At 40.7% G+C, this 25,628-nt stretch overlaps 1 protein-coding gene across 1 annotated transcript in view; it reads left to right on the top strand.

Moving 5' to 3' along the window:
- Positions 1-3,691: 3,691 nt before the first annotated feature.
- Positions 3,692-25,628, top strand: part of obscna (obscurin, cytoskeletal calmodulin and titin-interacting RhoGEF a) — an 81,846-nt gene continuing 59,909 nt past the window's right edge. The window contains exons 1-5 of the mRNA XM_088350158.1: positions 3,692-3,804; positions 23,938-24,047; positions 24,121-24,387; positions 24,478-24,639; positions 24,732-24,836. Coding sequence (XP_088206284.1) covers positions 24,005-24,047; positions 24,121-24,387; positions 24,478-24,639; positions 24,732-24,836 — 577 coding nt within the window. The 5' untranslated portion in view covers positions 3,692-3,804; positions 23,938-24,004. The remainder of the gene's footprint in view (positions 3,805-23,937; positions 24,048-24,120; positions 24,388-24,477; positions 24,640-24,731; positions 24,837-25,628) is intronic.

Here is a 25,628-nt window from a genome sequence, read left to right as displayed (position 1 = left end):
GTGTAACAATGTACACAGAACGAAATGTCGATTGCACCTGACCCGATGCAGCCGCAGCCAAGAGAGGGCGCCGCCGACCACTTTTTAAGTCTTAGGAATGACTCGGCCGGGGCGCGAACCCGAACCTCCCAGTCTCAAAGCGGGCATATATATATATATATATATATATATATATATATATATAGGGCAGCACGGCGGCGCAATGGTTGGCGCGTGTGCGGCACAGTTCTGAGGTCGTGGGAACCTGCTGCGTGCGTTCAAATCCAGCTCCCGGCCTTACTGTGCGGAGTTTGTATGTTCTCCCCGTGCTTGCGTGGGTTTCCTCAGGGCACTCCAGTTTCCTCCCACATTCCAAAGACATGCATTTCAGGTGAATTGGCCGGTCCAAATTGTCCCTAGGTGTGACTGAGCAAGTGAGATGTCTGTCCCCGTGTGCCCTGCGATTGGCTGGCAACCAGTTCAGGGTGTCCCCTGCCCACTGCCCGATGATTGCTGGGATGGGCTCCAGCACCCCGCGACCCTACTGATGATAAGCGGTGCAGCTAATGAAATATATATATATATATTATATATATATATATATATATGTATATATGTGTGTGTGTGTGTGTGTATATGTGTGTGTGAAGCTTGGCTTCTCTAACCAGTTAATCGTGTCTCTTCGCCTCTCCCTAATGTGCAAGCTTATTTGGGTGAAAAATAAATATTTTAGATTGCCCTCGGTTATTATTTTTATTTTTTTGAAAATTGGGCACGATAAATGAAAAGCTTGATTTATATTATTCAAAGAGTTGGTTGGTCTACTTTCTTTCTCTCCGTAATGTGCGCTTATCAGGGTGAACATTTTTGTGGAGGGGAATGCCTGTCACAGACCAGAAATGGACACAGGGCCCAATAGCGCTCGTTTTCTCAGTTTTTATTAATAAATAGGGAGAGCAGGGCTTGCTTCCACGATCCGATGGCTGACGGACAAGAAGAGCGGCGATGCGGAAGTGGCACTTCCGTGTCTGGCGAGGAGGATAGGAGACAGGCAGGAATTGCAAGTCATTGGCCGGGACTGGAGAGCAAAGGTGGTGTCAAGTTCGGAAACGAGGTCGATAACAGGAGGCAGGCAGGTAACGGGGCAAAACAGGTCAGGTAACAGGCAGGCAGAACGGGGAGAACCTTTTAGCCATTTTATACAAAAACATGCAACTGGCAATGTTAAGTGGAGCGTTTTTCTTGTGGCCTAAATGCTTAAACATTTTGTTACCCCCATTATGTCAGGGCAATATTAACCCAACTGAGGTCTTGTAATAGTGCCTATCAGAGATCATATACCGCCAATATTATTAACAATAAAACATATCAGGTACGATAAACCACATTTTCAGCACCCAGGTGGTATTTTTTTTATTTTGTATTTTTTATCCCAGGTGTAAACCAAAAATCTCCAACCATTAGGGATAAAAAGCGTAATTTTGTAGTAAATGTTGTAGTTAAGAGACATCAACACATCACTCGAGAGTGCAATCACAATGCCTTAAGCAGCGCGTCTGTGACTTCTACTTTAAGAAAATAACATTCAAATGAGTGTTTTCTCAATGTTCTCTGGGTGATAGCTTGTAAAGGTGAAAAATTACGTGTTTTGGATTGGTTTAGTTTTAATGTCACTCAACACATCTCATATTGCCTGGGTAATTCTACAATCAGCCTTGATACAAGTGAAATCTGGGCTTTCTATAAAAAATGGTCTTCTTTATGTCTCACTAATATAAAGGAAGACCAGACCGTTTTTTAGGGATCCATTCCACCCTAGCTGACCTCAACTCGGACTGTGTGGAGATTACTACGTCGATAGAGTTTCACTGGATTAAGAAGCGCTCAGGACCACATGGACCTGTCAATCAAACCCAGCGATCACAATGCCATGTTTGTGTTCCGTCTGCTGGTCCAAACTAGGAAACTGATATTTATATCTGCTGTAAATAAAAGTTTCTAATTTGATGTCTGTACGGGGCTATTATTGTTAGCTTGAACATCAATGTGTCCATTGTTTGGATGGAATGGACAGTAATATCTGTAAAGTGTTTTTGGTTCATGATGAGTTAATGAAATATGAACTCCTTAATCTTAATCCTTTGACGACCTTTCAACTGTGACTGGAGGGGGCGGGGGATCTCGAGGGGTTGCAGGAACTTTATGCGTTCAAAGATTTTAATAAGGACAATGATATATTGCTTTATCGCAAACAAAACAGATCGTTATAAATTGGCGATGTTTTATAGAAACTGATGGCATAAACATGGGGTCAAGATTACCTTAGCTCCTTGACCAAAACCTCAAATTGCTAGGTTTTATGGACTGTAGTTTTAGTTTTAAGCACAAGGGAGACATGTTCGACCCAAATTTTATGGAGTAAGTTTGCTAGAGAGTCAGATAGATAAAGGACCCTGGTTTTATGGAGTATAAATTCGCTCAAGACTAAGAAAAAGAAGGATGAAGGCATCCAGATTTGCCTTAGGTTTTATGTAATGTTGCTTTCCTAGAGAATAGCAAGATGGATGAGGAGACCCATGATTGATCCAGGTTAAATGGACTTTATTGTTGTCAGAGAGTAGGGAGACCTATGTTTTAAAGGCTAAGAGTCCTTGAGAATAGGAAGTGAAGGCTAGGAAAAACTAGGTTTGATCAAGCTTTTATGGATTGTAAGTTTGCTAGAGGGGTTAGGAGGATAAAAATGAGGTCTGAACTATTTACAGTAGGTTTAATGAACTGTTTTTTTAAGGGTTAGGAATAGAAGGATTAGAGGATCCAGGTTTTATGGACTGGAAGCCTGCTTAGAGAGTGAGGAAAAGAAGGACTAGGGGACCCAGGTTTGACCAAGGTCTGACCCAGGTCTGACCCAGGTCTGACCCAGGTTTGACCCAGGTTCGACCTAGGTTTTGAGGACTGTAACATTGCCAAAGAATAAGGATGAGATGGATGAAGGGACACAGGTTTGACCCAGGTTCGATCTAGGTTTTGAGGACTGAACTGTAGCTAGAAAGTAGGGAGACAGAGGATGATGTGATCCAGGTTTTACAGACGGTATTGTCGCTAGAGAGTAAGGAGACAATGGTTGGGTATAAACACTAGTCGTCAAAACAAAGGCATTGATTTTATGAAATGAAAAGAAAATGATCTGCATTTTTATAGTGCTTTTCAAGTCAATGAAGACTTCCCAAAGCGCTTTACAATGTGCTTCACATTTACCAATAGCGTCCGTGCAGCCATGTAAGGCGCAAACCCTGTTTATTGGGGGCATTAGGGGTTCAGTGTCTTACCCAAGGACACTTCGACATGTAACACGGAGGAGCCGGGATTCGAACTGCGATATCTTGATCCCAGATGAGCGCTCTACCTCCTGAGCTACTGCCGCCCCCTAGGTGTGGAGAACCCAAGTCCAGAAAGAAACACCCATAAAAACCAAATTTTCAAAACGCTAATATTAAAACAAAAAATATTACTCCGTTTCGATTATATTGACCTCATTCCTATCCCACTTCATGCAATCGAAGCTATCTTTACCCTGCTATTTGGAGGTCAGTATGTGGGGAGGGATGTGTCAGCTGCTCACCGAATTGCTCCATCACAACAGCGAGAAGAAAAAACAAAACTATTGGAGCTTGTCTCCTTCTGGGACAACTGATTGTGAATGTATGCACACTGACTTATAATCTGTTTTGTTGCTTTTTTGTGGTTATAATCTGTCTCAAGAAAATATATTTTTGTTTTCCGGCCAGTATGAGGATGGATTTCTCTTGGAATACATCTCAGTTGAAGGTGCGTACATAAATGTCGGTGATTTATTTCTTGGTATGTGTCTTGAGACCTGATTCCAAACCATAAGGGAGGAAGAACTATATTTTTGATAGCTGAGATTATATGTATATGTATATATATATATATATATATATATATATATATATATATATATATATATATATACATTATCTGCACCGCTTATGAGGATAAGGGTCGCGGGGTGCTGGAGCCCATCCCAGCCATCCTCGGGCAGTGGGCAAAGGAAACACCCTGAACTGGTTGCCCGCTATTTGCATTCACATACCCACAAAACATATATATATATCTCATCTCATTAGCCGTACCGCTTATCCTCATTAGGGTCGCGGGGGGGCTGGAGCCCATCCCAGTTATCTTCGGGCAGTGGGCAGGGGACACCCTGAACTGGTTGCCAGCCAATCGCAGGGCACACAGGGACAGACAACTCATTCGCTCATTCACACCTAGGGACAATTTGGACCGTCCAATTCACCTGAAATGCATGTTTTTGGAACATGGGAGGAAACCGGAGTGTCCGGAGGAAACCCACGCAAGCACGGGGAGAACATACAAACTCCGCACAGAAAGTCTGGAGCTGGATTTGAACCCACGACAGGTTCCCATGACATGAACTGTGCCGCACAAGCGCTAACCACTGCGCCGCCGCCGTGCTGCCCTATATTCAGATTCAGATTCAGATCTACTTTATTGTCATTCTAGTACACGTGTATACAGAACGAAATGTCGATGGATCTGACTCCCACAGTTTCCCTCAGTGTCCTTCAGTGTACAGATATAAATAAAGCTGTATTGTGTTATTTACCATAGTGCCGATAGTGCAAGAAGAGACGCTAACCAGATGTGCAAGATGGGCAGTCAGGTTAACAAGTCAGGTACACAGTACCATTATATTGTAAACAATAACACTGTAAGTAATAACACTGTAAGTAACAATAGTGCAGAGATCAAATGTGCAAGGAGTGGCAAGCTATAAAAAAACTGCCACTAGTGCAAAAGTCAAATTAGCAGCCGTTTAGATTTAAGTTAACTATATGTTAGATTGACCATTTAACAGTCTAATGGCCAGGGGGACTAGACTATTGCGGAGCCTGGTGGTCCTGCACCGCACACTGCAGTACCTCTTCCCAGAGGCTAGCAGAGTGAATAGTCCATGATGGGGGTGAGAGGGGTCCCCGGTAATGTTCTTAGCATGGGATAAGCAGCGCTTCTGGCCAATGTCCTGAATGGAGGGAAGTGTAGTCCCGATTTTTCTCCGCTGTCCTCGTTACCCTCCTCACACTACCCCAGTCGGTAGCGCTGCAGCCTCCACACCACACAGAGATACAGCTGGTCAGGATACTCTCTATATATATTATATATTATATATATATATAAATTATAAATTAGAATTAGACGTGGCCCTTCAAAAAAACATGTCGTAAAAGATTCTATTCTGATAGCGTGAGACAGCAATGTCCTCCAGACCAGGTAGAAACTAGCTGATGATTTTCTGGGCTGTGTTGATGACTTAATGTAAAGTTACCCGGTCTGCTGCTGTGCTCTCAGAATACCACACCATGATGGAGTCTATCCCAGCTGTCTTTGGGCAGTGGGAATGGGACACCTTGAACTGATGGCCAGACAGTTGCAGATACTGATCCAATATCTGTAAATAAATTCTGTTCTTAACTCTTTTTTGTGTCTACGTTCATGAGATTAGCTCTTCCGGCCACGCCAAAACCGGAAAAAGTTATATTCATTTGGCCACGTGTTCTGTTTCAGCCTCCAGTTCTGAATTAAAAGGCATTTGTTGTGTTGGAGACAGCATCACAGCTGAGTCTATATCGGTGGTGATGATCTAAGTCAAGAGAGGTGACAGAGATTAAAGTGCTATTCATTACTGTGGAGCATGCCACGCGACATTTGACACTGGCTTTTGTACGGTCATCTTGCATTTTATAACATCTATGTGCCAATATCACCAAAAGGTGGCAGTGTAACTTCCTCAAATCAACCACTCCAAAAAGTAAAGACATGAATTGCATTTAGTTTTGTTTATCTCAAACGTGCAAACAAACATCAACATTCGCTAGATCTGGTCTGCAGCACACTAGTATTGGCAGTGGGGGTCCTTATTTTTTTCCAGGGTGAATTATCAGTGTTTCAGGTTTCATATGACAATGTTTAATGGTTTGGTTGTATAGTGTTCCCTCGCCATTTCACAGTTGGACTTTAACGTCCTCAGTGCATTGCAGCCTTTTTTTTTTTCAAATACTAAAGTCTGCAGATTTTTGCGAACATTACGGAATTTCCTGTCACTCTATCACATATGTGTCAAACTCTGAAGTCTGATTTGCCGGCAGAACCTGATCATGAAAGCAAAATCAAGTTCGCCGCGGAAGCCTCTATCTCACCATCGTTTTTTTTCGTTGCAAACAAAGCGAGCGGTTTGATGTAGTGAAAGGAAGTCCGTCTCTTTTAAGAGAACCGGCTTTTTCGGCTAAACTCATTAAAGAGAGCCGGCTCTCATAAGGCTTACTTGCTTTGATGCATTATATTACGAATTATTATGTTGTATAAAGAAGTTTAAAAAAAGGAAGTACAAAATGAGAAATGAAAAAAGACAGGTTTGTGGTTATCCCTTTAATCATTATGTTACCAACAATAATTTAATGCACAAAATGAATTCATAATTTGAATAAGAAAATGTATTATTCTACTGAATTATATTTATATGTATTTTTTCCTTCTACAGTGAAAGTCCAAGCTACTTAATTTTTGAACTTTTTTTAGAATAAACCTCATTCATGTCGAGCAACTCAGGATCTCACAACAAAATGTTAATTAACAATATATATGATATAACGAAACACATGTACAATATAACATGTTAAACTACATAAATAAACACGTTTGGAAAAAAAATATGGTGTAAGATTATTTTTGTATTTTGTATTTTGTAAGGGAAAATACGACAGTTTGTAATGGCATGGAGCAGTAGAGGTTGACAGGTATGTTTGGTATGCGTGGACAACGGGAAGTGACTCTGGACTGGCAGACTGGGTTGGTGGTTCCCCTCTTTCAGGAGGGGGATCGGAAAGTGTGTTCCAACAACAGGGGAATCACACTTCTGAACCTCCCTGGTAAGGTCTATTCAGGGGTACTGGAGAGAAGGGTCCGCCAGGAGGTCGAATCTTGGATTCAAGAGAAATTGTGTGGTTTTTGTCCCGGCCGTGCAGCCCTGGACCAGCTCTATACCCTCTGCAGGGTCCTTGAGGGTGCGTGGGAGTTTACCTATTCGGTCTACATGTGTTTTGTGGACTTGGAGAAAGCATTCAATCGTGTTCTTCGGGAGGCCCTGGGAGGTGCTTCTGGAGTATGGAGTACCGCGCAGTCTTATCTGGGCTGTGCGACCTGTGCATGTCCGGTGCCAGAGTCGGGTCCGCATTGCCAGCAGTAAGTCGGATTCATTCCCGGCGAGGGTTGGACTCTGCCAGGGCTGCCCTTTGTCACCGATTCTGTTCTTAACTTTTATGGTGGTGTTGGCTTCCTCAGGCTGTGATATTCAGCTCTCACTGGAGCGATTCGCAGCCAAGTGTGATTCGCAGCCAAGTGTGAAGCGGCCGGGATGAGGATAAGCACCTCTAAATCCGAGACCATGGTACTCAAAAAAAAGGGTGGCATGCCCCCTCCGGGTTGGGGATGAGATCTTGCCCCAAGTGGAGGAGTTCAAGTATCGTAGGGTCTTGTTCACGAGTGAGGTAGGATGGAATAGTGAAGAGGGAGCTGAGCCGAAATGCAAAGCTCTCGATCTACCTGTCGATCTACGTTCCTACCCTCACCTATGGTCATGAACTGTGGGTTATGACTGAAAGAGCACGACCCCGGATACAAGTGGCTGAAATCAGTTTTCAGCCGCAGGGTGTCCAGGTTCTCCCTTAGAGATAAGGTGAGAAGCTCAGTCATCCGGGAGGGACTCTGTGTAGAGCTACTGCTCCTCCGCATTCAGAGGAGCGAGTTGAAGTGGCTCGGGCAATTGATGAGGAAGGCTCCTGAACGCCTCCCTCGTTAGGTGTTCCGGGCATGTCCCTCCGCCAGGAGGCCCCGGGGGCGACCCAGGACACGCTGGAGAGACTATGTCTCTAGGCTGGCCTGGGAACGGCTCAGGATCCCGTCGCATGAGCTGGAGGAGGTGGCTGGGGAGAGGGACGTCTGGGCTTCCCTTTTACCAGACCCATATATATACATATATATATATGAAATGATCTGCATTTATATAGCGCTTTTCAAGTCAATGACTTCCCAAAGCGCTTTACAATGTGCTCCACATTTCCCCAATAGCGGCTTTGCAGTCATGTAAGGCGCTAACCTGCTTATTGTGGGTATTAAGGGTTCAGTGTCTTACCCAGGGACACTTCGACATGTAACATGGACGAGCCGGGATTCGAATTGGGATCCCATGATCCCAAAACGATCGTTCTACCTCCTGAGCTACTGCCGGCCCAATATATATATATATATATATATATATATACCTAGATTTATACATATACACATATAAGTATATAATATGATAAATGGTTATAGAATTGATTAAACGCGAAAATTGTGGAAATACTGTCGTACAATATGGCTCCTTCAATAAGTGGGTGATTCTGCTGATATCATAAAGTGTCGTGGTTTGTGTTAAAGTTAGTCATTATTAAGACTATTTCGTGGCTATATTTACACAAATAAAATACAAATATATATTTTTAAACACTAACCGTGATACAAAGAGCAGAATTTTTTGGTTTGAACAAATTTATTGACACTAAAAACAGAAAACAATCATGACAATCTCAACAGCAATTAAGCACATTCACAATATTATATTCCAATATTACGTTTTTAACAGCAAACACAAAGTGAGGTTTGAACAAACCTTCTCGAAAATCAAACATATTCACAATTTCATTATATAACATCTTTGTTAGTGTCAATAGATCCGTCCAGGCCAAAGTCGATTGTCCTCGGTCTGAACAAATCCACCGACACCAACAGCAGCAAAACACAGCCATCAAGCATATTCACATTTTTTTTATATTTAACAATATGACGTGACGATATGACGTTTTAACATTTTTTCCTGACATTTTCAACATCAATTAAACAATTTCAGAGTTATTTTCTTTTAATAGTAGTTAACCAGCGTGTAAAAGGCAATACTATTGTGCAAGGGCATAGCTCTGCCATCCCACCCTCCCAAGCAGCATTCTTCCAGTCCTCTGTGTGGGTCCTTTCCATTCTGCGTGGGTCCTCTCCCTTCTGGGTTCCACAACCCAGGCCGTTGCTGCCGGGACTCCCACAGTGTAGCTCCGGCTCCCCCCTCCGGGTGGGTACAGACGAGTCTTCTTTATGGCTGCGTCCTAGGCCCGCCGCTCGCAGATTGTATGGTATCTGCAGCCATTTGGAGCACAGCCACGGGGGGGATCTGCCTGCACCTCCATACCAGCAGGTTTCTGGAGGTCCAGATGGCGTCCTTGATGGCGGCGAGAGTGAGCCAGTCCCTGGCAAAGTCGTTCCGATGCCTCCTCGACCGACTCACCTCGTAAAGCACGTACTGTGCATCAGGGACCTCTCCTGCTGGCAAGTCCGGGAACTTTCCTAGTTGTTCGGCCATTGTCCACAAGACCTTGGCAGCGCTGCACTCACAAAAAAGGTGCCTCACCGACTCCTGGGCGCCACAGCCAGGTCGAGGGCACGTCGAAGTCGCTGACATTCCTCGGCGGTGCATTACAGCTCCGACTGGGAGAACTTCATGAGCCACCATCCATGACAAGTCTCGTAGTCTGTTTGGGAGGGCAGGATGATTGACGTTGCTCCAAACCGTTGTGGATTCGCCAAACGCAAGCCCCCGCACAGGGCTTACTGTAGCTCGCTCTTGCACAATAGCAATAAGGGCCCTGTGGTTTTGTAAAGTGTGACATTCTTGTGTTTCCAAATCAAACTTCTTCAAAAAATCCCGGATAAAGAGATGTGTTGGTGGCAAGTTAAACGAAACTGGAATCAAACGATTGTCTGGTACAAGCTTTAGCTTCCGCAAATATGAGCCCATCCAAAAACGGGTCATTGCTTGACTTTTCGGGTTGTTGGGTGGGCCCACAGCGTTTTGGAAGTGGAGAGAGACATATTTGCTTCCCAGGAAAAGCTGGAGGTCAGGCACTCCTTTCCCCCCTTTTTCCTTTTTCTTTTTCATTGTATCTCTTTTTATCCTTTCCCACTTTGAGCCCCAGACAAAGCGAAAGATGGCTCGGTCCATTTGTAACAGCACGTTTCTTTTAGGCATAAAAATTAAACTGATTGACAAAAGCATTGGGAGGATGATCGCTTTGATGATTAGGACCTTCCCCTCTATTGTCAGTTTTCTTAGTGACCAAAAAACAAGTTTTTGCTTAACTTTCCTTGTCACGTCATCCCAGTTGGTCTCGCCTCCTCCATCCGCATTGAATTTTATCCCTAGGATTTTCTGGTCTGTCTTTAACACCGTCAGCGGGAGTCCTGCCTTTTCTGTCTCTTTCCACATTCCATAAAACTTCACTTGTGATTTTTCTCTATTTAGCCTTGACCCAGACGCCCTCCCAAACAGGTCAGTCAAGTCAAGGGCTCTTTCAACAGATGCGCGGTCAGTACACAAAATATTAAAATCATCCATGTACAAAACACACTTGGTAATTTGTCCCCCACTTCCTGGGATATTGATGCCTTCGACAAATCTATCTTTTCTTAACATTTGTGCCAAAGGTTCAATGCAAAGAACATAGAGAAGGGGAGACATAGGGCAACCTTGACGTACACCGCAGTTGATCTCGATTGCTTCCGATAAATTCCCGTTAATCATGAATTTGCTGTAGATGTCTCGGTATAGCAGTCCTACCCAATTGATGTATTTTTGGGGAAAACCACATTTTTGCAATACCCTGAAGAGGTATTGGTGCGAGACTCGATCAAAGGCTTTTTCAAAGTCTAGGTTTAGGACCGCTAGTCGCATGTTTCTGTCTCTTGCATAACAAATGGTGTCACGGATCAGCATGAGACTGTCGCTGATCTTCCTTCCCACAATGGCACAGGTTTGGTCTGGATCAACCAAGTCTCCCAAGACAACAGACATTCGTGTTGCTAGAAGCTTGCTGAAAATTTTACAGTCCACGTTTAAAAGCGTTATGGGTCGCCAGTTTTTTAAGTCAATTTTGTCTCCTTTTTTGTGCAATAGAGTAACTATCCCGATTCTGAAACTGTCTGGCATATGGTCTCGACTGGAAAATTCGTTAAAAACAGTTAACAGATCTGGTGCTAAAATATCCCAAAAAGTCCGGTAAAATTCGAGGTTGAGTCCGTCCTCCCCGGGTGATTTGCCTTTTTTCATAGTCTTTATGCAATCATTCAGTTGGTCTTGGGTAAAGTCCGATGTTAAAAAGGGGTCTTGACGCACTGATCTTGAAATATGATCTAATACATGCCCCATTTCATTCTCATATGTTTCTTTCTTTTCAAATAATTTTTTGTAGTAGTCTTCGACCAATCTGGTTATTTCACTACATTCCTTTGTTATTTGCCCGTTTTCGTTTTGAAGTTTAAAAATCCCCTCATTTTTGCCCATAATGTTTTTAAAAAAGTAGCGTGTACATTTTTCCCCTTCTTCTATTTCTCTTTCTCTGCTTCTTATTATGATGCCTTTGCTCTTTATTTCCGCCAAAGCGTTTAGTTCTTGTTTGATCTCTTTGAATTAATCATTAAAGTCCATCCCCTTTTCTGTTAGGATGAAATAGCGTTGGAGTCTTCTTTGTAGTCCCGACATGCGTTTCATCTCTTTGAGTTTCTTGTTTTTCCCTGCATTTTTAAAAAAGGTCTGTGTTCGTTTCTTTGTCATTTCCCACCATTGTGCTCGTGAATCATACGAGTCTTGAAGGGTCTGCCAGTCTTTGTACAGCTCCCTGTATTGTGCGGCTAGAGCCTCATCCTCCAGCAGGGAGCAGTTTAACTTCCACAAACCCTTCCCAACAGTCATACCTGAAGGAAATGAGAAAGAGCAGGACAGTAGCAAGTGATCCGAAAAAAAAACTGGAATTAATCTTGCATCACTCTGTGCTAAACCCCTCGTAAATATGTAGTCTATTCGAGAGGCTCTGGCATTGTCACTACTGAACCAGGTGAAGCCCTCCTCTCCTGGATGTATGGATTTGAAACAGTCCACCAGTTTAAATGTCCGGCACATGTCTTGTAATAAAGTTGATGTTTTATCTACTTTAAACTCCTCATCATTCCTCTTTCTATCCTTCCTACTTAGGATGCAATTAAAATCTCCTCCCACGATTAGTGGTTGATGGCCTAGCATATGCGACTGGATGTCCTCTAAAAGTTCGTACCTGAGTTGTCTGTCGGCATGGCCGTATATGTTAATGAGGTTAAAATCATTCCCTATATAAGAAAGTCTTGCTAAGATTGCGCGTCCGTCTCTTATCACAGTACTCCCCTTTATGATGAGTTGAGGGTTGTTTATTAAAATGGCTACCCCATCGTTACGGTTTTCATTCGAGCCACTCCATAATGACGGATATGGCCAAATCTCTTCCCACTGTTTATAATTTTTTAGAAAGGGGATGCAGCATTCCTGTAGTAAAAACACATCCGTTCTGATAGTTTTTAAGAACGATAAAACACTGTGAGCCTTAACCTTTGATCTCACACTTCTCACATTGATAGTAGAGAATGTAATGTTCATAATTGTTGTTAAAGTATTTAAACTAGTTAGACAAAACCGGGGGATCTGAGTCCATTCTTTGGTGATCATCGAGATTGTCACCTGTGTCAGACACATCACTTAAGAGTAGTACCTCATTTTGAGACTCACCGTGGAAAACTCTGGGACCCTCTGACTCTCTGTCTGTGGTTCCAGGTCTTCCCCTTTTTTCTGGGTTAGGGGGTGAGCCAGAGGACCTATCAAAGGGTCTCTTACTTCCTTGCCCACTAAGGGTCAGATTTTTTCCTTCCCCGACTTCCTCCGTCTCAACTTCATACAGTTCCCTTGTGGGCTTATTCACCGGCAATCGGCTTTCTTCTAAATCTCTTATCTTTGTTTCTGGTTTTTTCACCACTCCCAATTTTGTCTTACTTTTACTCCTCTTTCCAGTGCCCGTATGGGTTTTTGGAGAGTCATTCGCCTTTTCGATTTGTTTGACTTCTCCAAATCCCGGCAATGGCGTAGCAAACAAATTTGCTAATTTGAACTCTCTTCCAGGCCCTTCCTGATTAATATGTGTTTTCGGAGTGGCAGTTGCTTTTTCTATTCGTTTGTCATGTCCAAATTCAGGTATTTTATGAGAAATCGAATCAGAATTTCCAGGTTCTTCCTGTTTCAATTTTGATTCTCTGGTCTCTGCTCCAGGGGTTTTGGTAGGTACATCTGTTTTTTCAATTTGTCTTGTCCAATTTCTTTGTGCATTTCTTGATCAATTTCATTGGGTATTTCCATAACTTTATTCATTTCCTGTTCATCTTCATTGGGTATTTCTATAACTTCATTAATTTCTTGTTCATTTTCATTTTGTATTTCCATGACTTTATTAATTTCATTGTCTTTGTTATCTTTATTCACTTCATTGTCTTTGTGACATTTATTCATTTCATTATCTATGTTGTCTGACATCATTTCATTGTCTTTGTTGTCTTTGTTAACTGCCTTCCTAGCTTTCAATTTGTTAGCAAACGAATTCGGGCAGTTTCTAAAGAGGTGATTCGTTTCTCCACAGAGATTGCATTTTCTGCTATTGCTACATTCCTCAAAGGAATGTCCAATTGTTCTGCACTTTCCACAAAAAATTCGATCACATACCTCAGCCAGATGCCCATGCTCACCACATTTGCGACAGAGTTTTCGGTTGCCCTTGATAGTGGATAAAGCCACGGTTTTCCCCCAGGAATATAGTCGACGGAATTTGTTTCATTCCCTGAAAGCCCTGAGGATCTTGCCGTAGTTGGACTGGTACCCTCCAGGCACCATTCCAATAGCCTTTCTCACACCTCACCTTCATAGCCTGGCCTTTTACTGAGTAGTATCTACTCAACCAATAACAGACGTCATCAGCACTGATCATTTCACTAAACATTCTAACAACGACAATCTTGTTAGTATTATCAGTCAGCTTCTCCACTGTAAATCCTGAAAACTGGGACCTCACTCCCTCAAAGCGAAAACTCTTGATAAAGAGCTGCCGTTTCAAAACTCACATCAAAGCCTTTGCCAGAAGTCATTTTTATGACAGCATGTACCTCCTCCTTTTTAAACTTCAGAATCTTTTCAACAAACTTGTTAATAAAATCCGTCCTTGACATTCCCTCCGAAATTGCCACAACATCTTTAAGCAAGAATCTCACGCAGTTACGTCTCCGCCCGCCGGTATAATGCCCGGCCATGGCAGGACTCGGCTGCTTTACTTCTAACTATGTTAAAATGGTTAGAATTGTAAAATTAATAATTAACAATACTCTTAAAACTGACGCCAATGACAGTATAAACGCATAGAACGAGTAGTGCTAACGTCCTCCATGATGGTTGTAAGAGAAGGGAAAGAGATCCGCCCACAACGTGGGCGTGATTTATTATACGTCAGGAAAAAACAGCACAAATGAGCACTTCACAATAAAAGAATATAAGATTGATAAACGTACAAGAGATATTAGACTGATTATTGAAACGTTGTTTTATGTGTGTGTGTGTGTGAGAAAGATTATTTTTGTATTTAGGAATATAAAAACAAGTTATTACCATAATAGAAAATTCTGAGATTTAACATCCAAAACGGCCACCTTGACATTTTCCACCCTGTTGTTAATTTCGAAGAACCTTCGGGAAGAGAACATCAGATTGGTAATTTCACGGAGACGCAAAAAACCTTCAAAAAAGGAAAAACTTCCTCTCCTCCAAGGAATGTCTTTTTCTGGGAAAACAGAGGATAAAACAAAAACAGACAAAAAACATACGAACAAATAATGGACAACTAAAACGAACAAAAAGTAGCCTTAATTTTAGTGTGGTTAATTTAAAAAAAAAAATGAAGACATATCTCTAGTTAAGCAATTGTTAACTATAAGGTCATTGATGGAGACCGCGAGTTAAACCAAACAGAATGAGAAGAACCCCAAAATTATTTTCGAAACTGTAGCATCACTAGTTAGGCACGAGGTTAGAATACGATTGCATTGTGGTAATTTAGCAAAAATTATATGCATAAACGAACCTTGAAAACCCCTTTTCATTGTGAAAAATACTGAATTTTATATCCTAGCAAATATAATTGGCATCAATAAAATATATAGAGGTCTTACAATAGAAATAAAAACCGACTCAAAAGCATTATTAGACTGTCACCTGTTACCAAGATTGATTTATCATTAAGTTTGAGACCTATATGATCTGATTCACGTGAAAAGACCTTTTTCTTCTCTTCTATTATCTCAAATGTCAAAAGTTTTTTACATAGCATTTGAACAATTTATTTGTTAAACAGAGAATAAACACAAATTGTCAATCAAAGGATCAATCAATTAATAAGTGTTATTTTTGATTAACCCTGTGACAATGTTTATAATTGTGGGGTCCGGTGTGTAAGTTTGTGAGACTTGTGGAATATCTGGCTATTATCAATGAAATAGTGTAATGTGTGAGAACTGATACCAATGTAACAAAGCAGTACGCAAAGTCCAAAGTTTTCAACAAAATAGCAGAAATTGAACCAAAACTCCTTTCTTCCCACTGTTTTTGGAGTCTTATTTTGGTACTTTTATGACCACCAGTTTTCTAGATATTGTGGAGTCCAATACCTATTCTTTCGGGAGAATAGATTAGGACATTATTGGCGGCTTTGATGCTGTTTTTCATGAGCATGGCCACCGTTCGCACCCCACGCCTCCTGGCACAGCGTGATGGTGTTGGAAATTCATGTGGCGGCGATGCTTGTAGATGAGGTGAGGCCATCCATTTGTCCACATTGGACCACACCTCTTTTCAGATCTGGCAAACTAGCTTCTTCCCTGAGATGACAAAAGCCTCCTGCCTCGAGGCGGACGTGTGTAGGAGATACAGTTGATGGCAAGAGTGCTGGCACACTCCCCAGAGTCCTGACCACTGCCCTTGTGAAGAAAAGTTAAGTTTGAAACTCCCTGGGCTGACAGAACTACGTCATCTGGTCAGCAGGGGTCACTATCTCCTGTGTGGATGAGAGAAGCATAAATGAACACCGTAGAAATGGATATTTAGGGAAAGCTATAGATGGAAAAAAGGATAGTTAGAAGTAGAGGTAAGATTTATGGCCCGAGCCCGAACCCGAACCCGAACCCGAGGCAATATCGGGCCGGGTCGGGCCCTGAAATGTCAGTCATACGGTCGGGCCGGGTCGGGTTCGGTCCTGCTTTTTTTTTTTTTTTTTTTTTTTTTTTTTTTTTTTTTATTATTAATTAATAATGTGTTAAATGTTCATTAAAAATGTATACTTAAACTATGTATGGATACTAGACCAAGGAATACTTGTTATAAAATAAATAATTTGGATAAAACGGAGAAGGAGCTGTAATTGCTTTTAACGGAGCCAGAGCTCTGTGCTCTGTGCACGTGACGTGACGTCAATGCTGTCCTCTTAATAATCTTCCCCTCCGCAAATTCGCGTGATTTTGGCCTGGTATCCCCAATATGGAGTCGGACCAACAAGAAGTTAAGGATAACTGAACTGACGACGAAAACGCACTCTGGTAAGAGTCAAATGTGGAGCACTTTCAAATTGGTAGTAGAAAATGATACAGAGACTTGCGTTGGCTTCGCTGAGTGTCAATGTGGCAATTTGCTCGTATACGATAGCAAAAAGCCTGGGACCTCGACGCTGTTCAGACATTTAAAAAGCTGTCCTGGCAAAAGTAATGTACGTCAGACATCTATTGCTCGCTTTATTGTTTTAATAAGCGTTTTATATAGAATACGATCGGGGAGGGGGGGGGGGGGGGGATTTGCATAGGAGTCGGCACAACACGTCAACATCCCCTCTCAATGTAAGTGCTGCGCTAAAATCTTAAGGACGTACTACTACTGCTGCTGTGAAATATGGCCCAATGATCAAGTCGTCAAAATGACGGACGCCTTTAAATGTTTTCGCTACCTCAAAAAAAAAACGTCAATGACAGATTGTCGCTTAATGTAACATGTGCAGTGCAGACACAGAAATATAAAAGATGTAAATGTTTAAACAGTTTTATTTAACTTAGGCCTAGATGTTGTAACAAAAGGCAGAGTTTAATTTGTTATCATAAATCACCCCTCCTTATAAATAAAATATGTAATTTCGGGCCCCCTCGGGCCGGGCCAGCAAATCCAGTTAATTAGTCGGGCCGGGTCCGGGTCGGGTTTAATACCCCTCGGGCCTGCGTCGGGTTCGGGTGCTTTTTTTGGGCCCGATCTTACCTCTAGTTAGAAGGACTTAATTTTTCTTTATTTTTTACAGTTTATGCTAACCATATTTAATTCTATTCCCGCCTGTTGAGACACTTCTTGTGGCTCAATTTAACTTAAAAAAACAACTAATTCATTTATTGATTCGTATATTTTCTTAAGTTATGTTTATATTTATTATAAGTGAAAGCAAAAACCCCACTATAAGTTGCCATATCCATTTTGAGCATTATATCCCAAAACTCCACCTCGAAGATAAACAATTTATTTTTTAAATTGGTAGTTCTAAATCTTAAATTTTGCTTTTTCACTAATTCAAGTCACTGAATCAGTTTAACCATTATTCTTGTCAATATCATTCACCCTGATTTTAGTGATTGAGTGTTTTTTTTTTTGTGGATTGATCATATTCGAAAAAAATTATGTATGCACTTTTTATTAGCATTTTCTTTTGATTTTCAATGTGTTGTCTTGCTGTTGGCCATCCCCCTCAAGGCAGATGACTTGGGTAGATTGTTAAATTATCAATTTAGCCCAATAAAACACGTTTTTATTGTTATGATTCACTCTTTGTTTTGCCTTTTGTAAAAATTATAACCTATGTATTATCTTTTCAGTAAGTAAATTTGTTCAAAATAACAGTATTTTGCAAAGAAAGCAGGTAATTCACGCTCAAAGTGAATGATTTTGCCAAAAATGAAAAATACCATCCAAAAATGTTTTCAATGTGGGCGATAAACTAATGGTGAATGGTTATTCTAATTGATTATTGTTAATCAATTTGACAAACATTTTAATTTTGTTATATTATAACATTTCTTTTGTGTAATATTTTCCTATCCGTCCAAATTTTGTAATTTGAATTTCAAAAACCAGTTATTGTCACAATCACCCGGATCGGGAACACCTGTGTTCAGGATTTGGCGCCAACAGCCAGGACAGCTGATTGGCGCACCCTGTACATTTAAATCCCCAGCTTTCGGTAACACTTTTATCCGATTGTACTCATGCTACCTGTTGCCTTCAGCTCAGTAAGCCCGTACCTCTGACTCTTTGCCTGCTCCCTGTTCTCTTCTGATTGATCTCCGTTGCCGACCCGTTTCTGTAAATCTGCCCTGCCCGTCTGACTCCTGAACTCTTTTCCGAACACTACGATTACGCCTGTGCGCGACCATTCCCGCCAAGCCTTCACCCGCCTGTCAAGTTCCGTCAATCCGCCAACCAACGGATCGAAGAATCCCACCTTGTCATTTCCCTCCTTTCAATAAAACCAAGAAACGAGCACAATTGATCACAGTCTTCCTTTCGTCCTGTCTGACAGTTATATGGAGAGCTTATTCAGAAGACAATTTTTCATCAATTGCGGACAAAACTAGGTTTTAACTTTTATTTTACTGAATGTCTCTAAATAGTAAACTTCAGTTTACTATTGATGAATACAAGTGAAATAAGATAGCATTTATAATTTTGCAAGAAATGTATCAATCTTCCTCGCGTACATATACACTTTGTATTAACAAGACTCTATATAACTTCAAGCAGACGTATTCTTGAATGTTGTTGTGTTTTAGTCTTTGATTTGCGTATTCCACATTGCATTCACCACTTGAATGTTGCTTTTGGCTCATCAAAAATACTTTTTCAAAATGTGTCCATGTCAAACACAAAATGACTTTATTGTCTTTTTTGTCAGTTCCACTCAAAACAAGTCCAGGAATCTCCTGTTAGCTGTCTGAAAAGCAGCTGGGGTGTGCTCCATCACCCCCGTGATCTCGTTGTTGATGAGCGCAGCTGGGATGTGCTCCATCACCCCCTTGGCCTTGCTGTTGATAAGCGGCGCACACAATGGATGAATAATGTCTTTGTTAATTTCTCAACTGAGTTCCCCTCACAGCAAAAAGCATTTTGTCCGTGCCCTCTTTTTGACAGGTTTATATGTCCTTTGGAAAGTGCATTGACTTTCAAAAAAAAAAAAGTCTTGAGGAATTCAGTGGCACTTAGAGTCTCATCAATTCTATCGTGCTTACGTACTGGGATGCCTTGGTAAATTGGCCGGATTATTCAATGTCTTAAATTTTTCTCAAAATTTAAGTACTAGTAGACATTATCTAAGTTTAATCAATTTCTATCCATTAATTTCCCGTGCAGTTACATTTTTAAATTATCATGACATGTCTCGAAATCAATGAATCTGTTATTTTTAATTCCTATGATCCTTTCCAGGATTGATCAATTTGTTTCTCATTGTCTTCTAAAAAATGCTTTTCCATGGACACTGTTTCCTTTAAACTTAACCAAATCATAAGTCGGTATTTGTTACACATTTATTAATCATTTGTCAATCGTAACACTCATTCTAAAAAATTCAGTGTGGAATCAATTGTCCTCCCAGAGGATCCAGTCCTTTAGGCTAAAATTCGTCAAAATTCCAAACCCTCACACTATCTAGTCATCAAAAGAAAAAAACTAAAAAAATGCCATATCGAACTCAATGTCAACAACTTTCTAATAGTATTTTCCTCTCTCTGTAATCATAATCAATGTTTTGTTATTGATTCAATATAAAGCAATGCATACTTGTCACTTATGAATTATTTTGTTGACTCGTATTTATACTATATTATTATCATGGAGTGAGGCAAGGCTGTGTGCTGGCTCCAGTTCTCTTCAACATCTTCCTTGTCTGTTACAACACTGCTACGTAGAAGGATGGAGAAGAGGCTGGAGTTACCATCAACTTCAGGGTTGATGGTAACCTGTTTAACATCAGGAGGCTACAGGCAACTACCAAGCCTACTTCAGAGACCATCATTGAGCTACAGTATGCTGATGACTGTGCCCTGGTTGCCCATACACCAGAGGCTCTGCAAAACATTCTCTCGGCAGCTATAACTGCATACACCAGAATGGGACTGACGATCCACACCCAGAAGACAGAGGTACTCTGTCAGTCCAGTGCTGACCTCTTACCAAACCCAATAATCCTCACAGCAGCAGGGCAACACCTGCTCATGGTGCCCACCTTCAAATATCTGGGGAGCATAGTGTCTGACACCTGCTCATTGGATGATGAGATCCAGAGCCGTCTCAAGCAAGCATCAGCATCTTTCGGTCGACTAAGGAGAAGGGTCTTTCAAAACAACAACCTTAGACTCCACACCAAAATGCTGGTCTACAGAGCTGTATGCATCACTACATTACTGTATGGATGTGAGGCATGGACTATCTACAGCCGCCATCTGAAGAGCCTGGAGACCTTCCATGTAAGATGTCTTCAGAAGAACCTTGGCATCAGATGGAGGGACAGCGTGCCGCACACAGAGGTGTTGGAGAGGGCAGGCAGCTGCAGCATGGAATCCATTATGGCCCAACGCCAACTCTGGTGGCTGGGGCATGTTGTTCGAATGCCCAGCCACAGACTGCCACGCCGTATCCTCTATGGTCAGTTACATCTAGGCCAACGCAGTGCTGGTGGGCAGAAGAAGCGGTTCAAAGACCAAATGAAGAACATCCTGAAGAGATGTTGGATAAACACCTCCTCACTGGAGGAACTTGCTTCCTGCCGAGACCTCTAGCGCTCCCACTGCTCACAGGGAGTGGATTACATGGAGGAACAGCGCATGCAACACCGTGCAGCAAAGCGTGCAAAGAGAGATGCTCGCCAGGCCACCCCTGCTCCCCCCAGCACCCCCTTCACATGCTCTGTCTGTAACCGCATCTGTGGATCCAGGATCGGACTGTTCAAACATCAGCAGACTCACAATTAAAAGAAGATGGTCGTCATCGAATCGATGGACAACCCCAAGCAAGAATTTGTTCTAAGCTATAGTCTTTGTTCTATGCAATAGTCTTTGTTCTATGCAATAGTCTTTGTTCTATGCAATAGTCTTTATTCTAAGCAATAGTCTTTATTCTGAGCAATAGTCTTTATTTTATGCAACCCTTCGAGATCCCTTGTGATTAAGGCTATACAAATTAACATGATCTGGCCAGACTATTAATACTCATTTTTTTTCTTTTCTTTAAAAAAAAACATTTCATTCAGTGACTGAAATAGCTTCAGCTACGTTATAAATAATTTCTAGTCTCGAATTTTCTTTTCTGTGTTAATTTGTCGTCATTTTCAAACTTCTTTCAAAATTTTGATTATTTTATTGAGAGTAATCTATTGTTGAATATGAGAAAAAACTAAGGAAATAATCTTTATACGCATTACGCCTCTTTTGAATTTGTCCATTTACAAACGAACGAGAAGATGGACACTAAAATTATGGACGGTTTCCAGTCGTCTTCTTTGCTTTACTCGTCCTTGCTTTATTAGGAGCAAAACTACACAACTTAAAAGTTATTACCCTTTTGCTATTCGCATATTCAACGAGAAATGATTTGTTTTGTTAGCTAAGTATTCTTTCTTTTTAAACTATTCTGTATAATTATCTTGTATTATACACGAATTATTTTCATTTAAATAACTCTCCTTTTACATTTCTTCCTTTTCTAATTTGTATTCTCCTTGCTCTACTTTCTTTTCCCGTTTTTACTTCCATCTACTAACTCTCATCTTTTTGTATATGTAACTTCCATACCTGCTTTGCCAACAATTCATTCTCAACCCAACATTTTTTCCTTCTGCACCCTCTAACACTGGCAATTTAGCTTACCAGTTTAATGGGAAATTGACGTATAACCATCTCACTTAATTTTAGCTTTTTTTCTTCAAACCAATGAAATCTAATATTTTAGCTTCACCTATTTAATGTAAAAATGATGTGTATTGATCTACAACTTGTCATTTTACTCATTTGTGTTCCACTCAATGAATTTTTCCTCCATATTAATTGAAAAGAAAGTATTTATTCGCTCTTTTTCAATAATTTTGTATAAAAATGCTTTTATCTCAAATAATGTATTCCAAATCGCTCAATTTGATTTTTCCTCCTCTTAACAGTCCTTCATTTTCCAGTTTTGAACTGAAAACCTGAATATTTTATCTTTTTTTGTTATTGTATCTTTGGTAAGTGTTATTCTGGCATTAACTTAATTTAACGCATCTAAAATAACTCAAACATAATTTTTCTAAACTTTTCCCTCCTGAATTTATCGTTTTCCAATTGAAAAAACAAAAAAATTTGGACCGAAAAAAATATTTTTTGCGAACCCCATAGGCCCGCGGGCATTATGTTGCGTACCTTTCGCGTGAAACGCCGATTTTCCCAAAAGCGAACGTTTTCAATTCCTCACGAGATGTGCTATCGGTTCCACCCAATACAATATATTTTAAACGGTCTTACTCTTAAAAAAAAACCCTTTTTCTCGATTCAAAGAGCACTGAATTTGCGTCTCTTTTTTTCCTCCGATATTTTCAAAATACAAAAGACAACATAAAACATTGGAATTTAAGCGTGATAGGAAAGGATGACAACATAGATGACAGACAGAGGGCCCACAAAAATTAGTTTAATTTAATTTCAGTGCACATTGAAGCCATGCGTTTTGGTTGTTTTTTTTTACACAATTTTCCTCAGGAGAAACGCCGCGAAACCACGGACCTTAACTTTTAATTTAATTAAAGAGGGCGCCGTCGCCCTTTGTCATATTTCTCCACGGCATTTTAACTGAACAGGAACGTGCATTTTTTGGGCTTGTGAGCAGACTCTTGTAAGTTATTACGCACCTACATAACGTTTGATTTACCCGTCTCATACATCCGAACCGTTTCAAACTAAAGATATGGTTTGAATAACAGAATGCGCCCTAATTCAACTGGCATTCTCTTAGATTGTAGAGTATCTTTCATTTCTCTTTGTACCTAGGAATTTAGTTGCATTACATGCTGTCTAGCGCGCTCCTAAGCTTCACAACGACCCAAACCCGGATTATTTCATTACAAAATGACTTCTTAAAATTATTCAAAATATATATTTTAATAAATGCATTTTACTTGAGCAAATACAGCACTCTGGTCCGAATGTAGCCTGCCTTTAGTCGACTCCAAAGCATTATTAGGATGCTAGTCTCGGTTGCTAACCATGTGCTCTTACATGTGCTAACAAATTCTTCATCCCAATCCTTGTGCATCGAATAAAAACGCAGTACAACCGGAAGCTTCGGCACCATTTGTTAAAGTTAGTCATTATTAAGACTATTTTGTGGCTATATTTACACAAATAAAATACATATGTATATTGTTAAACACTAACCGTGATACCAAGAGCAGAATTACTCACTTCCTCCATGATGGTTGTAAGAGAAGGGAAAGAGACCCCGCCCACAACGTGGGCGTGATTTATTATACGTCAGGGAAAAACAGCGCACATGAACACTTCACAATAAAAGAATATAAGATTGATAAACGTACAAGAGATATAATTAGACTGATTATTGAAACGTTGTTTTATGTGTGTGTGTGTGTGTGTGTGTGTGTGTGTGTGTGTGTGAGAAAGATTGTTTATGTATTTAGGAATATAAAAACAAGTTATTTCCATAATAGAAAATTCTGAGAGATTTAACATCCAAAACGGCCACCTTGACATTTTGATTACAGAATTTACTTAGCGGATTATTAAACTTGACCCCCAAATAATCTGGCCAAACTCACTTTGATACTGTTTCTTGGCAAATAACAAAAACAAAAATAACAATCACACTGTGTTTTGCAGTAATGAAACGTAGTTTTTGCTCAAACGTGTTACCAGTCCTGGACTGAAAGAAGACATTTAGAGAATTATGGTAGACAACAACATACCTGGAGGAATAGTATTAGCCAAAAGTAAGTACCTTATTTATTTTATTTGCTCGTATTTTGGACATTGATGAACAAACCTTTAATGTTCTTGGTTCAGAGAACCGTCTGCAGGTGGTGAAAGGCTTAAATGATGTGGAAGTGTTGGAGTGCGAGAGCTGCTCATTTGAAGTCACACTTAACCTGTCTTATATTGATGGAGTGTGGACCAAGAATGGTATGCGACTAAAGTCCAAGCCCAACTGTTGCATTAGTGCACATGGAAAGACGCATTCTCTTATATTGAAACGAGTGGCGCTAGCAGATGTAGGCCTGATTTCGTTCCAGGCCAATGGCATTCATACATCTGGCAGACTCTCTGTAAAAGGTAGGCCAGAGTATTCCATGGAGATCTTTTGAAGTCCATGTGCTTGAGACCAAAAAGGTCATAAAAATCGTTTTTGGGATTTCCTACCAGCCAGGGACCTCCACATTGTTCAGGAACTACATGATGTGGATTCTATTGAACGTCAATCTGTCAGCTTCTCATGTGAAGTCAACCAATTGGACGTGGACGGGCGATGGTACAGAGACGACTGCAGGATCCGATCTGGAGACAACATAAAGATCCGGCATCAAGGTATAATCAGCCCATTCTTACTTCTAATGTGAGAACATACTTCATGAGATTCTTGCAGAATGGTATTACTTCTTTTCTGACACTATTTTCAGGAAAAACCCACACTTTGTCTTTTAAGTCGGTCAGGCCGGAACATGCAGGAGAAATCCGTTTCACTGCGGAACGTGTCTCATCTTACGCAACTCTTACCGTAAAAGGTTAGACTCTTGGCAGCCCAAGCTTTTACCATAAGATCGGTGGAATGGAATTTTGTACACAAAAAGATAGGTTAACATTTATTTTTTAGGTGCAGTAAATCCCTGTGACACGACATGTATCCATTCTGAGGTGGGGAAAGAAAAGTGAAATGATGTGTAGCGGACAATGGAAAGCTAAGCTAATTAGTTAGTGCCTTTCTAATCCTTGGTAGCCCCGATAAAAGCATTTGGAAACATTTGCAAAACAGTGTATAGTAAGTACTACGTATGGGTAATATATGTTTGCATACTTGAATAATAATATTAATAAATATACATACGAATAACCTACTCCTCTTGTCGGTTGAAAATAGTTTGTGTAATATAGTGTAACAATCTGTGAAGCCCTTTGAGACTCTTCGTGATTTAGGGCTATACAAATAAAAATGACTTGACTTGACTTGACTTGACATGTAAAGGAAAAAGGAAAAATCTGATTCACATTTTGTGTGACGTGACTTGTGCTTGTTCAGTGGAATATCTGGTGGATACTGTGGGCCGGGTGTAGGGTGGTTTGGGGGTGGGGGCCTTGGGTGTAATGGCAGATTTAAAAAATAAACGAATTTCATACTTCCCTTTAAAAGGATTGTCATCCAGTTAAAATAATGCATTGCATTAATCGCCTCCTTTTTATAAGAGTCCAGATCAACGATTGGTTGCTTAGTAAGAGTAACAATTTGTGGGCCTTCTTCATATTTCTTGATATTAGCAAGATTCCTTTTTTGTTGTTATTTTTTTTTTTTTCTTCTCTCT

This window comes from Urocampus carinirostris, chromosome 12 (genome assembly GCF_059441175.1).
Source record: "Urocampus carinirostris isolate Australia breed hairy pipefish chromosome 12, RoL_Ucar_1.0, whole genome shotgun sequence".
NCBI lineage: Eukaryota > Metazoa > Chordata > Actinopteri > Syngnathiformes > Syngnathidae > Urocampus > Urocampus carinirostris.
The sequence above is the reverse complement of the archived record's forward strand: the minus strand, read 5'-3'. Positions and strand labels throughout refer to the sequence as shown.